This window comes from Vigna umbellata, chromosome 9 (assembly GCF_029865625.1).
Source record: "Vigna umbellata cultivar VRB3 chromosome 9, Vumbellata_1.0, whole genome shotgun sequence".
Taxonomy (NCBI): Eukaryota; Viridiplantae; Streptophyta; class Magnoliopsida; order Fabales; family Fabaceae; genus Vigna; species Vigna umbellata.
This window is the reverse complement of record NC_142173.1, coordinates 20,581,039-20,596,880: the sequence shown is the minus strand read 5'-3', so window position 1 is coordinate 20,596,880 and position 15,842 is coordinate 20,581,039. Positions and strand designations below refer to the sequence as shown.

Genomic DNA, 15,842 nt, shown 5'->3' with positions numbered 1-15,842 from the left:
TAGTTCTCCGGATCAGAGAAAACGAGCGTTAGAATGTTCAAGAGTTAAAAACAATAACTCACCAAACATACAATAAGCACACAGCAAAAACACAGTGCACTCATAATCTACAGTGTCCTTTTAATAGAACAAAACTGCTCTGATACCACTAATGTAACATCCCAAAATACAGTAATTACCATAAATCAGAATTAATTACAATTAACAGTAAAACCATGCAGTCTTTTCATTAATAAGAAACGAGGTCCAAAAGCCGAACGGATTGGATACAAAAATAACGAACGTAAAAACAGAAATAGGAATAAACTAGAACGAACGGTTTTACAAAATATTAAACCGAACGTCAAAACTAAAGCTAACATTTACCACCCTAATCTAAACGAGCGCTCTAGGGCTCGGCCTTGACTTCCACCTCGACAAGATTTTCTTCTTCAATGACGTCCTCCAGAGTGGCCTCACCTTCTGCTCACATCCACACGGATGATCATTGCAAGACAGGACGAACGTACATATACAATGGACAACACAAGGAAAACGAAAGGGTAAGCTTATATAATTTAATTCATACAATCAACATGTATATTTAACATTTCAATTCACACACACATGTAACTTAACATAGATCTATATATCTATATATCTATATATCTATATATATCTATATATATATATATATATATATATATATATATACTAGACAGACCGTCCGGACTATATGAACCGTGTAGCTACAGGCGTCCTCGCACCCGAGTGGTGTAGTAACTGGGATACACTCAACAGCTGCCACTCGAGGTTAGTCCGTTCTTACGTCGCCCATGTTAACTTATGGACTAAGGACCTCCTGCCATTCCCACACATGAACTACTCTCCTCTAAGTGAAGATGAGTATCACGGAATATCAGGATGGACCATGCCAGCATTAGCATAACCACAGTCATACTTTACCAAATTCCAAAATCAACATGTATGAGACGTTCCTCCCTGGAACGCTCGTCCAAAATCCAATATCATAATATCGCTCTATATGGCGTTCACACTTTAAATTATCATAATTCATCATCTTTTACATCTTTATATTTAAGAGCATAAAATAACGAACGCTCAATCTACTGAAGAGTTATGACGAACGTCCAAATAAAGGCACTGGATGAACAGGAAAATATATATAACGAACGTGAATATCTATTTAGTCAGTTAAATGAACTGACTCGTATGAAGGTACCCTAATACTTAGAAAATTTTCATGACGACGACCTTGGACCAGATTTAATGTAAGAGGGAAGGTTAAGAATACTTAGGATTACCTTTGTAGAATTTTGCATATGGAGAACCGATGCCAGTAATTGCACGAACGTAAGGAACATGAATATTTTAACACTTGAACGGACGCTATTTCATTCAAGGGGTTATTCAATAATATGAGCGCTTGGTATAAGACCGAGCACCACTTATGGTGAACGCCAGGTAGATGACCGAGCACCATGGATAACGAACGCTTGGTATAAGACCTAGCGCAATACAGGACGAACGCTCAGTATAAGACAGAGCGCTATTTAGAACGAACGTTCGATATAAGACCGAACGTCACTTACTTCAATATATTTTAATTTAAGGTGTACGACCTCTCTATGCTGAGCCGAACGCTCAAACATAGTAATTCAAATGAGGACGCTCGTTCTCAAACCGAATTCTTCCCAAATGAAAGAATTCTACTCTAAGTCTTTTTCAGGGGAGCCGAACGGTATAAGACCGTACGATAACGAGCGTAATTTATCATAGAGAGTAATTTAAGATTCAAATTGTTCTTCTATCCTAACTCGATATTTCTCATATAATTCATACTTTATAGTTTCATATCAATATCAATTTTCCAGACTTTATACATATCATATTAATCCTTCATAATCATACGTATCAAACATGATCATACATCACAGCCAACATATACTCTTATTCATTCAGTTCATCATCAATCATACATTTACACTCATAATATACACATACATTCATTCGTTCATCAACAGGCATGTATTATCTTCAATCATACAACAAAATATGAATTAAATACATAAGCTTCCCTTACCCGGATCAATATGTGAAACGTCCTAAAGCAAGGGTATGGTGCGTCCTCTAACAGCGTTCTACTCCAAGATTCACTTACTAACTTTCACTTAATCTATACACCAAAAATCAAAAATAACTCAGATTTCACCCATGCATGAACCCAGAACCTGGTTTCGCATGAAACCTAATAGACGAACGACTGGAGGAGAGGACTTACCATCTTAGATCCTAATTCTGTTTGGTACAGAATAACGCTCACGTCTCAGGGAACGTCCTCACGGTTCTGAAACGTGATCGGAGAAGAAGCGTGAGAATTACAGTAGAGAGAAGGTGAAGGTTCTAGAGACAAGGTGGAGAAAATGGGGTTTGAGTTCTGAGGAAGAAGAAGAGTGCGTGCAGGTGAGAGAGAGTTTTTCAAAACTCAGTTTTGTTAATTTCCACGCCCAAACGAACGAGCGTCTCCTCTGCTGACACCTGCACTCCCACTTCTGATTTCAGAAACTTCTATCGTGACATGTGGCGCTCGTGCATGCAGTGCAAAGTGCGTTTTTAATGCACTGAACCATGAACGTGGGTGCTTTAACTTGATGTGACAGAAATTATCATTGCTAATTATTTAGGTTCTTACAAAAGTTATTACTTTCAATTAGTTTTTACCAATAAAAATATTAAAAATGAATGTATAACAAACTACTTTATTCTCACATTTGTTATCTCTGAATATCTTTATTATATATCTATTAGCTTTTTAATGATTTTTATTTTGAAAGATAATCACATTTTTTAAGAGATTTTACTTGTCAAAGTATTTCAAACTTGTTACGTTAATTTTAGACAAGATTATAAAATAAATATTATACTACAAGTATCTTACAATTCTTAATTATTTTGTTTATTAATTTTTATTTCTTATGAAAGTGAAAGTATGAAACTTGAAAGAAATTATAGAGAAAAAAAAGAGAACAGTTCTGTAAATAGTCACATACTTTTGTCCATTCGTGATTTTTTGTTGACAATAGATACAACAAAATAGAATATAAAAATTTAAACAAAACTTCAAATATTTCAAACCTACTTAACAAATAAAAATATACTATAATATCTTAATTCTTCCTTGTATTGAATAGACATTTTTCTTTTCAGAATTATCAAAATATATTTAATTTAATTCTCAATTTTATTTGAGTGGTAACTTAATATACCAATTACTGTGAAGTCTCGGAAATTTAAACCATGATTACTGTCAAATCTGTCATTATTTCACTGCTGAGTCACCTGACTGCTTCCATAAATGCAACGCGCCACACGTTCAGTGCATTAAAAACGCACTAAACGCTGCATGCAAGAGCGCCACTTGTCACGTAGAAGTTTCGGAAGTCAGAAGTGAGAGTGCAGGTGTCAGCAGAGGAGACGCTCGTTCGTTTGGGCGTGGAAATTAACAAAACTGAGTTTCGAAAAACGCTCTCTCACCTGCACGCACTCTTCTTCTTCCTCAGAACCAAACTCTTCATTTTCTCCAACTTCTCTCTAGAACCAGTTCACTTTCTCTCTACTGTAACTCATCACCTTCTTCTCCGATCACGTTTCAGAACCGTAGAAACGTTCCTGGAGACGTGAGCGTCATTCTGATCCGAACAGAATTTGGAACGGAACTGGTAAGTCCTCATTGCTAAAGCTTTCGTCCTTTTGGTTTCATGCGAACCCTAGTTCTGGTTGCATGCATGGGTTCTAGGTCTGAGTTATTCCGATTTCTGGTGTTTTAGATTAAGTGGAAACTGTTGAGCGAAACCGAGGGTAGGAAGTTGTTAGAGGAAGCACTAAATCTTGCTCTTTGGGAATACACTGCTATCTAGGTAAGGGAAGCTTATATGTTTAATTTATACTTGTGTGTTGTATGAAAGAATGTTATGAAGATATGTATGTGGGCTGTTTGAGTATGCATGAACGAATACTGATTGTATGGATGAATATGAATTCTTATTTGGTTGATCCGCATGTTGGTTTGATATGTATGGAAGATGGATGATTAATGTAATATATGAGTTATTAATGTGATAAATTCTATAAGATCTGTAGATTAATATTGGATATGAAGTTATGAAGTATGAATCGTATGAAAAATGAAAAGTTAAGATAGTTGGAAAAATCTGAATATGATAATTCTCTCTATGATAAATTACGTTCGTCATCGTACGGTCTTATACCGTTCGGTTTCTCTGACAAAGACTTAGAGTAGAATTCTTTCATTTGGAAAGAGTTCGGTTTGAGAACGAGCGCCTTCATTGAATTACTATGCTTGAGCGTTCGGCTCAGCCTAGAGTTGTAGTATGCTTTAAATTAAATAATATGGAATTAAGAAACGTTCGGTCTTATACCAAGCGTTCGTCCTAAAATAACGTTCGGTCTGATACCGAACGTTCGTCCTAAATAGCGTTCGGTCTGATACCGAACGTTCGTCCTAAATAGCGTTCGGTCTGATACCGAACGTTCGTCCTAAATAGCGTTCGGTCTGATACCGAACGTTCGTCCTAAATAGCGTTCGGTCTTATGTCGAACGTTCGTCCTGAGTAGCACTCGACCTTCTACCAAGCGTTCGTCGAAATTGATGCTCGGTCATTTACCTAGCTTTCGTCATAGTCAGTGCTCGGTCACATACTAAGTACTCGTATTATTGAACAACCACTTGGATAAAATAGCGTTCGTTCAAGTATTTGAATATTCACCTTCTTACGTTCGTTCTAATACTAGTATCGGTCTTCCATGTACAAATTCCTTCAAAGAAAATTTCTAAGTATTATTAACCATCCTTCCTATATTGAATCTGGTTCAAGATCTTTATTATGAAATTTTCTAAGTATCAGTACTCCTTCAAATTGAGTCGTTTCATTTAACTGACCAAACAGAGAGTCACGTTCGTCCATCCAGTACTTATTTTAGACGTTCGTCCTTTTATGCTCTTAAAGTTAAATATGAGAATGATGATAAATTATAAGATCTTACCATGCGAACACTATATTGAGTGATTCTATGAGTATGGGATTTGAACGAGCGTTCCATGGAGGAACGTCTCTTATATATATTTGAATGTTAAATTTGGTAAAGTATGACTGTGGATAAGCTAAGCCAGGCTTGGTCCATCCTGATATTCCGTGACACTCATTCTCAAGTAGAGAGGAGTAGTTCATGTGTGGGAATGGCAGGAGGTCCTTAGTCCATAAGTTAACATGGGCGACGTAAGAACGGACTAACCTCGAGTGGCAGCTGATTAGGTATATCCCGGCTACTACACCACTCGGGTGCGAGGACGCTTGTAGCTACACAGATCATACAGTCCGGACGGTCGTCATAAATATATATATATATATATATATATATATATATATATATATATATATATATATATATATATATATAGTCATATAATGTTACATGAGTGCTTGCGTGGAATGATATGTTTATTTTATATGTTGATGTATAATTTAAATTATATAAGCTTACCCTTTCGTTTCCTTGTGTTGTCGCCTTGTATATGTACGTTCGTCCTGTCATTGCAATGATCATCCGTGTGGATGTGAGCAGATGGAGGTGCGTCACTTGAAGAAGTGCTAGAAGAAGAAATTTTGGAAGACGCTAACCTGGTGGATGTAGAAGTTAAAGCCGAGCCTTAGAGCGCTCGCGAGTGTTTGTAGTTAGTTTTATTTATGTTATTTTGAACGTTCGGTTATAGTTTTGTAAGACCGTTCGTCCCTGAACTCTTGCTTGTATAAGCGTTCGTTATTTCTTTATGATTATGCCGTTCGGCAATTAGACGCTAGTTCAGATTTTGTAAGACTGCACTGTTTTATATATGATTAATGTAATTAATTCTGATTATGGTAATTACTATATGTTGGGATGTTACATTAGTGGTATCAGAGCAGTTTTGTCCTTTTAAGGAACACTGTAGGTTATGAGTGCACTACGTTTTTGCTGTGTGCTTATTATGTGTTAATGAGTTATTGTTTTAACTCTTGAACATTACTAACGCTCGTTTTTCTCTGATCCAGAGAACTAATGGCGCCTAGACTTCCTCCTCCTCCTCAACCGAATGAGTCCGATACGTCCAGCAACACTAGGTTGTTGGAAACCGTGGTTGAAAGGCTGCATCAACAAAACACAACTTTACTGGAACAGAACGCCACTCTGATGCAGCAAAACCAGGCCGCTATTCAGAGTTTGGAGGCCTCTCGTGCCAATTCTGAGACGACGCAAAGACAATTAATGGAGATCTTAGCTGCTACAAGACACACCCCGGGAGCGTCTTCTTCCAACGCTGCCCCGCCTGCAGCTGAATGGAGTTTGGAGAGTTTCCTCCAACATCATCCGGCTAAATTCAGTGGAAAATGCCTTCCTGATGAGGCGGACCAGTGGCTGAGAGACATGGAGCGTATTTACGATGCTAAGAGGTGTCCAGATGAGAGCCGCTTGGCTTTTACAGAGTACTTGTTGACTGGTGAAGCTAGCCACTGGTGGACGAGTATGAAAGCCATCTTAACGGACGGTCAGAATCCCATCACCTGGGCGGTCTTCAGAGGCAAATTTTATGAGGAGTACTTCCCAGATAGCGTTCGTTACGCTAAGGAAGTTGAGTTTCTTCAACTGTCACAAGGGGCAAAGTCAGTGTTGGAGTATACCAACACCTTTAAACATCTTCTGAGGTTCAACACGATGGCCACCAGTGAGGAGTGGCAGTGCAGGAAATTTGAGAATGGGCTGAGGAGTGACCTGAAAGTATTGATCTCAAGTTTATGTATCCGGTCGTTTCCTGCTATGGTTGAGCGAGCCAAGGTTTTGGAGAAGAATATGGCAGAGGCGGAACGGTTGAAGAGGCAGCAACAGGTGAGTAGGGGACCGATCGTGTCCAGAGGAGGAACTGTTCAGAGGAGACCTCCATACGCTCGTCCAAACCAGCCTTCTCAGACGAGCGGATCTCAAGCAGTAGTCCCTGTCGGACAGTCTGGACAGGGAAGTGTGGTTTGTTTCCGGTGCGGAGGACCGCATTATAGGTCTTCGTGCCCTCAGTTAGTGGGAGGAAAGCACTGCAACCGTTGCGGAAGGAATGGGCACTTGGATCACGAGTGCAATATGAGTGGGCGAGCAGTAATGAGACCACCGACCGCTGGAAGGAATCAGCCAAGGGGTGGACGAGCCCAAGCGAGTGGGCGAGTGTATGCTATAACGAGCGCTGAGGCAGCGAGCTAAGGTAATCTTATAATTGGTGAATGCATGCTGTTTGGTAGACCGTGTTGTGCTTTGTATGATTCGGGGGCAACGCACTCCTTCATCTCGAAGGCGTGTGTTGAAAAGCTGGGATTAGAAGTGAGCGAGATGCAGTTTGATCTGGTGGTGTCTACACCAGCAGCGGGTGAGGTTAGGACTTCCACTATGTGCGTCAAGTGTCCCATAGAAGTGGAAGGGCGTAAGTTCAAGGTTAGCCTTATCTGCTTACCTCTTCAAGGGTTGGAGGTGATTTTAGGAATGGATTGGTTGGCTGCCAATCGCATTCTTATTGATTGTGGAGCGAAGGAATTAATCTTCCCTGGTGAAGAAGAAGAAGTTCTTTCAGTGACGCTCGGCCAACTAAAAGAAGACATTATGGAAGGCGCCAGCTGTTTTCTCATTATGACGCATGAAGATGGAGAAGTTGGGAATGCGAATTTAGGACGATCGTCCACTAGTGACAGCAATGGACGATCGGTTGTGAAAGAATTTGCGGACGTTTTCCCGGAAGAGATACCTGGACTTCCCCCTCGTCGTGAAGTGGAGTTTACCATTGATTTGGTGACGACAGCGGCTCCTATCTCGGTTCAGCCATATCGAATGTCGTCTGCTGAGTTAGCTGAACTCAAGGAGCAAATTGAAGAGTTGATAGAGAAGAAATTCATTAGGCCGAGCGTATCACCCTGGGGAGCGCCCGTGCTGTTAGTAAGGAAGAAGGATGGCAGCTCTCGGTTATGTATAGACTACAGGCAATTGAATAAGCTGACCATCAAGAACAAATACCCATTGCCAAGGATAGATGACCTGCTGGATCAGTTGCATGGGGCTGTAGTGTTCTCAAAGATAGATTTGAGATCCGGGTATCATCAAATCAGGGTTAAGGAGGACGACATCCAGAAGACAACATTCAGGTCTCGCTATGGGCATTATGAATATGTGGTGATGCCTTTTGGAGTAACGAACGCTCCAGCCGTGTTCATGGAATATATGAACCGCATATTCAGGCCTTATTTGGATAAGTTTGTGGTCGTCTTCATAGATGATATTCTCATCTATTCCAAGAACGAAGACGAGCATGAAGAACATCTTAGACTTGTACTTGGAGTGTTACGGGAGAAGGAGCTATATGCCAAGTTGTCTAAGTGTGAATTCTGGATGAAGGAGATTCAGTTTTTGGGTCATGTGGTGTCGGCTGGAGGCATCTCGGTAGATCCAGCGAAAGTGCGAGCGGTACTGGAATGGGAGAGTCCGCGTTCGGTCACTGAGGTACGTAGTTTTGTTGGACTGGCGGGCTACTACAGACGTTTCATTGAGGGTTTTGCTAAGATAGTGGCGCCGCTAACTCAGTTGACTCGTAAAGACCAGCCGTTCGCCTGGACCGATCGTTGTGAGGCCAGTTTCCAGGAGTTGAAAGTGAAATTGACGAGCGCTCCAGTGTTAGTTATTCCAGACGCGTCTAAACCTTTCGAAGTATATTGCGACGCCTCTCACCAAGGTTTGGGTTGTGTTTTGATGCAAGAGAAGCGAGCGGTGGCTTATGCGTCTCGTCAGTTGAGGATTCACGAAAGGAATTACCCAACGCACGACCTGGAGTTGGCAGCGGTCGTTTTTGCGCTGAAGATTTGGAGACATTTCTTGTACGGATCCACGTTCCAAGTCTTCAGTGATCACAAGAGCCTCAAATATTTATTTGATCAGAAGGAGTTGAACATGAGGCAGAGGCATTGGCTAGAATTTCTGAAAGATTATGATTTTGAGCTGCTGTATCACCCTGGGAAAGCTAACGTGGTAGCGGACGCTCTTAGCAGAAAGGTGGTGCATGTGTCGTCCATGATGGTGCGCGAGTTGAGCTTAGTAGAGAGTTTCAGAGATCTAAGGTTACAGTTTGAGTTAGAACCGAGCAGCATCAAGTGCTGTAACCTTAGAATATCTAGCGATGTGTTTGATCGAATTAGAGTGAAGCAACGTGAGGATGAGGAGCTGGTGAAGATTTTGAGCGCGCTCGGTTCGGATCAAGCTAAGGGGTTCAATACGGGAACGGATGGCATGTTGCGTTATCTGGGTAGGACGTGCGTTCCAGATGATGGCGAGCTGAAAAGAATTATTCTGGAGGAAGGTCATCACAGCCGTCTTAGCATGCACCCTGGCATGACTAAGATGTATCAAGATCTCCGGAAATCATTTTGGTGGCCTGGAATGAAGAGCGATGTCGCTCGTTTTGTGGCATCTTGTCTAACCTGTCAACGAGCGAAGGCGGAACACCAAAGACCTGGCGGCCTACTGCAGCAATTGGAAATTCCCGAATGGAAGTGGGATAGCATATCCATGGATTTCGTGACCCATCTACCACGTACGGTCAGAAATCATGACTCGATTTGGGTGATTGTGGACAGACTAACGAAGAGCGCCCACTTCCTGGCCGTGAACTTGAAGATGTCGATGACGAATCTGGCTAAGTTGTATATTAAGGAGATCGTTCGTCTGCATGGAGTGCCTTCAAGCATAGTTTCTGACCGAGACACGAGATTCACATCTCGGTTTTGGCAATCTCTACAAGGTGAGTTAGGGAGCAGACTACAAATGAGTTCAGCGTATCATCCACAAACGGACGGCCAGTCTGAAAGAACTATCCAGACGTTAGAAGACTTGCTGAGGACGTGCGTCCTAGATCACATGGGCGCATGGGATGAAGTCTTGCCACTGGTGGAGTTCACGTATAACAACAGTTTCCAAGCGAGCATTGGAATGGCACCGTTTGAAGCACTTTATGGGAGAAAATGTCGAACGCCACTTTGTTGGTTCAAGGAAGGAGAGAACGTGCTAACTGGACCCGAGCTTATCCAGCAAACGACCGAGAAAGTCAAGCAAATTCAGGAGAGGTTGAAGACGTCTTTGAGCAGGCAGAAATCTTATGCTGATAAGAGGAGAAGACCGTTGGAGTTCGCTGCTGGAGATCATGTGTTCCTTCGACTCAACCCAATCACTGGTGTAGGCCGAGCCGTTCGTCCAAAGAAGCTGTCTCCCAAATTCATTGGACCATACCAGATTCTGAGGAAGATCGGACCAGTAGCGTACGAGCTTGCATTGCCGCCTCAACTATCAAACCTTCACCCAGTTTTCCACGTTTCTCAACTTCGGAAGTATATAGCGAATCCATCACATGTACTGGAGTTGGAGGACGTCCAGCTTCGTCCAGACCGAACGGTGGAGCTGCATCCAGTCCGTATAGAAGATAGCCGCACCAAGTACTATAAAGGCAAGGACGTTCGTTTGGTGAAGATGGTGTGGGACGCTAAGACTGGTGATTCAACGTGGGAAGTTGAGAGTGCCATGAAGGACTTATACCCTAATCTATTTCCGGGTGAGTCTTTAATTTTCGAGGTCGAAAATTTTTGTAGATAGGTGGAATGTGAAGTCTCAGAAATTTAAACCATGATTACTGTCAAATCTGTCATTATTTCACTGCTGAGTCACCTGACTGCTTCCATAAATGCAACGCGCCACACGTTCAGTGCATTAAAAACGCACTAAACGCTGCATGCAAGAGCGCCACTTGTCACGTAGAAGTTTCGGAAGTCAGAAGTGAGAGTGCAGGTGTCAGCAGAGGAGACGCTCGTTCGTTTGGGCGTGGAAATTAACAAAACTGAGTTTCGAAAAACGCTCTCTCACCTGCACGCACTCTTCTTCTTCCTCAGAACCAAACTCTTCATTTTCTCCAACTTCTCTCTAGAACCAGTTCACTTTCTCTCTACTATAACTCATCACCTTCTTCTCCGATCACGTTTCAGAACCGTAGAAACGTTCCTGGAGACGTGAGCGTCATTCTGATCCGAACAGAATTTGGAACGGAACTGGTAAGTCCTCATTGCTAAAGCTTTCGTCCTTTTGGTTTCATGCGAACCCTAGTTCTGGTTGCATGCATGGGTTCTAGGTCTGAGTTATTCCGATTTCTGGTGTTTTAGATTAAGTGGAAACTGTTGAGCGAAACCGAGGGTAGGAAGTTGTTAGAGGAAGCACTAAATCTTGCTCTTTGGGAATACACTGCTATCCAGGTAAGGGAAGCTTATATGTTTAATTTATACTTGTGTGTTGTATGAAAGAATGTTATGAAGATATGTATGTGGGCTGTTTGAGTATGCATGAACGAATACTGATTGTATGGATGAATATGAATTCTTATTTGGTTGATCCGCATGTTGGTTTGATATGTATGGAAGATGGATGATTAATGTAATATATGAGTTATTAATGTGATAAATTCTATAAGATCTGTAGATTAATATTGGATATGAAGTTATGAAGTATGAATCGTATGAAAAATGAAAAGTTAAGATAGTTGGAAAAATCTAAATATGATAATTCTCTCTATGATAAATTACGTTCGTCATCGTACGGTCTTATACCGTTCGGTTTCTCTGACAAAGACTTAGAGTAGAATTCTTTCATTTGGAAAGAGTTCGGTTTGAGAACGAGCGCCTTCATTGAATTACTATGCTTGAGCGTTCGGCTCAGCCTAGAGTTGTAGTATGCTTTAAATTAAATAATATGGAATTAAGAAACGTTCGGTCTTATACCAAGCGTTCGTCCTAAAATAACGTTCGGTCTGATACCGAACGTTCGTCCTAAATAGCGTTCGGTCTGATACCGAACGTTCGTCCTAAATAGCGTTCGGTCTGATACCGAACGTTCGTCCTAAATAGCGTTCGGTCTGATACCGAACGTTCGTCCTAAATAGCGTTCGGTCTTATGTCGAACGTTCGTCCTGAGTAGCACTCGACCTTCTACCAAGCGTTCGTCGAAATTGATGCTCGGTCATTTACCTAGCTTTCGTCATAGTCAGTGCTCGGTCACATACTAAGTACTCGTATTATTGAACAACCACTTGGATAAAATAGCGTTCGTTCAAGTATTTGAATATTCACCTTCTTACGTTCGTTCTAATACTAGTATCGGTCTTCCATGTACAAATTCCTTCAAAGAAAATTTCTAAGTATTATTAACCATCCTTCCTATATTGAATCTGGTTCAAGATCTTTATTATGAAATTTTCTAAGTATCAGTACTCCTTCAAATTGAGTCGTTTCATTTAACTGACCAAACAGAGAGTCACGTTCGTCCATCCAGTACTTATTTTAGACGTTCGTCCTTTTATGCTCTTAAAGTTAAATATGAGAATGATGATAAATTATAAGATCTTACCATGCGAACACTATATTGAGTGATTCTATGAGTATGGGATTTGAACGAGCGTTCCATGGAGGAACGTCTCTTATATATATTTGAATGTTAAATTTGGTAAAGTATGACTGTGGATAAGCTAAGCCAGGCTTGGTCCATCCTGATATTCCGTGACACTCATTCTCAAGTAGAGAGGAGTAGTTCATGTGTGGGAATGGCAGGAGGTCCTTAGTCCATAAGTTAACATGGGCGACGTAAGAACGGACTAACCTCGAGTGGCAGCTGATTAGGTATATCCCGGCTACTACACCACTCGGGTGCGAGGACGCTTGTAGCTACACAGATCATACAGTCCGGACGGTCGTCATAAATATATATATATATATATATATATATATATATATATATATGTATATATATATATATATAGTCATATAATGTTACATGAGTGCTTGCGTGGAATGATATGTTTATTTTATATGTTGATGTATAATTTAAATTATATAAGCTTACCCTTTCGTTTCCTTGTGTTGTCGCCTTGTATATGTACGTTCGTCCTGTCATTGCAATGATCATCCGTGTGGATGTGAGCAGATGGAGGTGCGTCACTTGAAGAAGTGCTAGAAGAAGAAATTTTGGAAGACGCTAACCTGGTGGATGTAGAAGTTAAAGCCGAGCCTTAGAGCGCTCGCGAGTGTTTGTAGTTAGTTTTATTTATGTTATTTTGAACGTTCGGTTATAGTTTTGTAAGACCGTTCGTCCCTGAACTCTTGCTTGTATAAGCGTTCGTTATTTCTTTATGATTATGCCGTTCGGCAATTAGACGCTAGTTCAGATTTTGTAAGACTGCACTGTTTTATATATGATTAATGTAATTAATTCTGATTATGGTAATTACTATATGTTGGGATGTTACAATTACTATTAATTTAACGATAACAAATTTATAACAATACTGTTTAAGAAAAATATGAAATATATATGATTAATTAAAATTAACTTTTTCTTTACGAAAATAATATATATAAATAATAAATATCGAATGGCACTATAGAATTACAACAACGCAAATTTAATAAAAGAATTATATTAACTCTTCTTTCAAAATATAGAACAATTTAAAAATATTAAAATAATAAAAATGTTTGTTTTTAAAATCGTTTTCACAAAAGAGAAAGTCTTTAAACTTTCTTGAATCGTAAGTAAGAATGTGTGCAATGCTGCAGTTTACTTAATCAAATGTAATGATAGTATAATCGATTAATGCAGAAAGAAGGGATAAGAAAATTCAAACACTGAGTTTTTATACTGGTTCGGCCAAGCCTACATCCAGTGTCCTTCCAATCAACCCGAGATGGAAGTCAATGCACTATATAGATCTGAGTTTTTACACCAAGGGCTTTACAACAACCTCACGTCAAAATGTAAATCACCTCTCTAACTCACTAATCTAACTATAGGCAATACAAAAACAGACAAGCAGCAAGAACACTCCTCTTCTGCTGTCAACCCTTTGAGACACCCTTAAAGTCAAGAACCAAGTTCTTCTTCCTGTAACACCATAGGAAAACTAGCAACACTCAACGTTTGCCAAAGCTTTTCCTGATCAAGCAGAATGCACCTTCCTGTGCAGAACGACCAGACTTTGTATATCAAACTTGCTTCTCAAGAAATCTTCAAGACTTTATCACCATGGTAATTCTTGTTTTTTGGAGCTTTTCTGATACGCGGGGACCAAGGCTAATTAGTTTAGTATAGTATTTCTTTTACTTTTATTAAAAACATGTGTTAGGCATGTGCTAGATAGGAGGGACTTTTAGTCCTATATATAGACATGCCACCACCTATTGTAAGGTACTTTTGAGCATAATGAATTGTTATTCTGTTGAGAACACTCCAGATCAATTCTACCTTGAAAGTCAAAGCTAGAGAATCCCAAAGGATCTCCTCTAGCCACCTTCCATTCACACCATCCATTCTCTCATTTTCCATTATCAGATTCTCTCTCCTCCGTAGCATCCATCTCACGCCACTCTCATCAATTGAAAGCTTCCTCGGGGCTTGCATCATATCTAATGCCACGCGTGCCTTATTCCCTCACGAGATTTCATCAGCGAAGCCTCCGAATCCTTTTCCTCATGAGATTCGTCACCTCCGAATCTCAAACTTCTCACGTCTGATAGATCCCTCCGAACCACATCTTCATCTCTGCTTCACGACCATTCTCCACCGATTAGATCCTTTCTCATCGCCTAAAACACTTCTCCATCGCTCAAACCGCTTCCGCATCAAACCTTAGGTTTTCAACCGAACAAACCTCGAATCTCTGGTTTGTTCCTCGCTGTTCATCTTCGAATCCAAATGCTAGGGTTCTTGACTACGTCTGTTTCTTCCGCTGCTTCCCGGTCTTCATCTCGAGCAAATCCCGGTTTCTCGTCGTTTCCGGATTCAGCTCAAGCCGTCGCCTATCATGTGGTAATCAGAGCTCAGGTTCTCCGCGCTTCGAAAGCTAAGTATCTCTCCATTGATTCGCGTCTCTGATCTGAGTTTAAGTTTCTTGCGTTGTTATGAAATTCACGAGTTGTTTCGATTCTGTCTTGATCTTATTCATTCGTGTTGAATCTCTTCAATATTCGTGTTGTTCATTATGATTCCTTCTCTGTCTTGTGTTGATTCATGTGTTTTTGGTCTTGATCTGTTCATTAGGTTTCTGCTTGAGTCATTTCTTGTATGCTAACCTTGTTTTGGTTGTGTCTTTCATCATCTTAATCGGTCCAAATTTTTGTTGAGTCATTTTCATTGATGAATCATATTCTGTCATGTTTACAGTCATGTTTAATTGCTTAAAATGTCATAAATTTTGTGTTCAAAGTTGTGTTGAGTTTTTTCTGAGATTCTGGAATATATGATCAGTGGCTATACACCATATGAGCTATGATACCTTCATTGTGAGCTCGGGTGCATGCAAAAGTGACCGTAATCTCAGATTTAACGTACTGTTGATGTGTATTTTGATTTGCGTTTATTGTCATGGCCAATACATATTATTTTGGTGATAAAATGATTGAATGAGTTAGTATCAGGTGCACACCACTTAAGCCATTAATTGCTGAAGCAAATAGCTTGGTGGCATCTTGTGAACACTCCAATAGTATCAAAGTTGCAGTTGACCGATCTGCATTATCTTGTTTGAGTCTAGTTTTTTTGTTTTAAAATCTGTTCTGGCATATAGATCATGCTGGAAATCTTGCATTAACTTCCTTGTGTCGTGTTTAAGCTTCAAATTGCTGTTTTAAAGTCATTTTCATCAATAATTTGTCAATTGACTCCATAAAACTTAA

At 40.3% G+C, this 15,842-nt stretch overlaps 1 protein-coding gene across 1 annotated transcript; it reads left to right on the top strand.

Moving 5' to 3' along the window:
- The first annotated feature begins 10,068 nt into the window (after positions 1-10,068).
- Positions 10,069-15,042, top strand: LOC148192882 (uncharacterized). The gene is made up of 5 exons (XM_088099299.1): positions 10,069-10,684; positions 11,161-11,177; positions 11,286-11,375; positions 11,424-11,439; positions 14,870-15,042. The coding sequence occupies exons 1-5, from the start codon at positions 10,069-10,071 to the stop codon at positions 15,040-15,042; spliced, it is 912 nt and encodes a 303-aa protein (XP_087955425.1).
- Positions 15,043-15,842: the final 800 nt, after the last annotated feature.

Bases quoted from the DNA above. Each gene is read 5' to 3' on its own strand.
- LOC148192882 (XM_088099299.1), top strand. From the start codon at position 10,069: ATGGCACCGTTTGAAGCACTTTATGGGAGAAAATGTCGAACGCCACTT.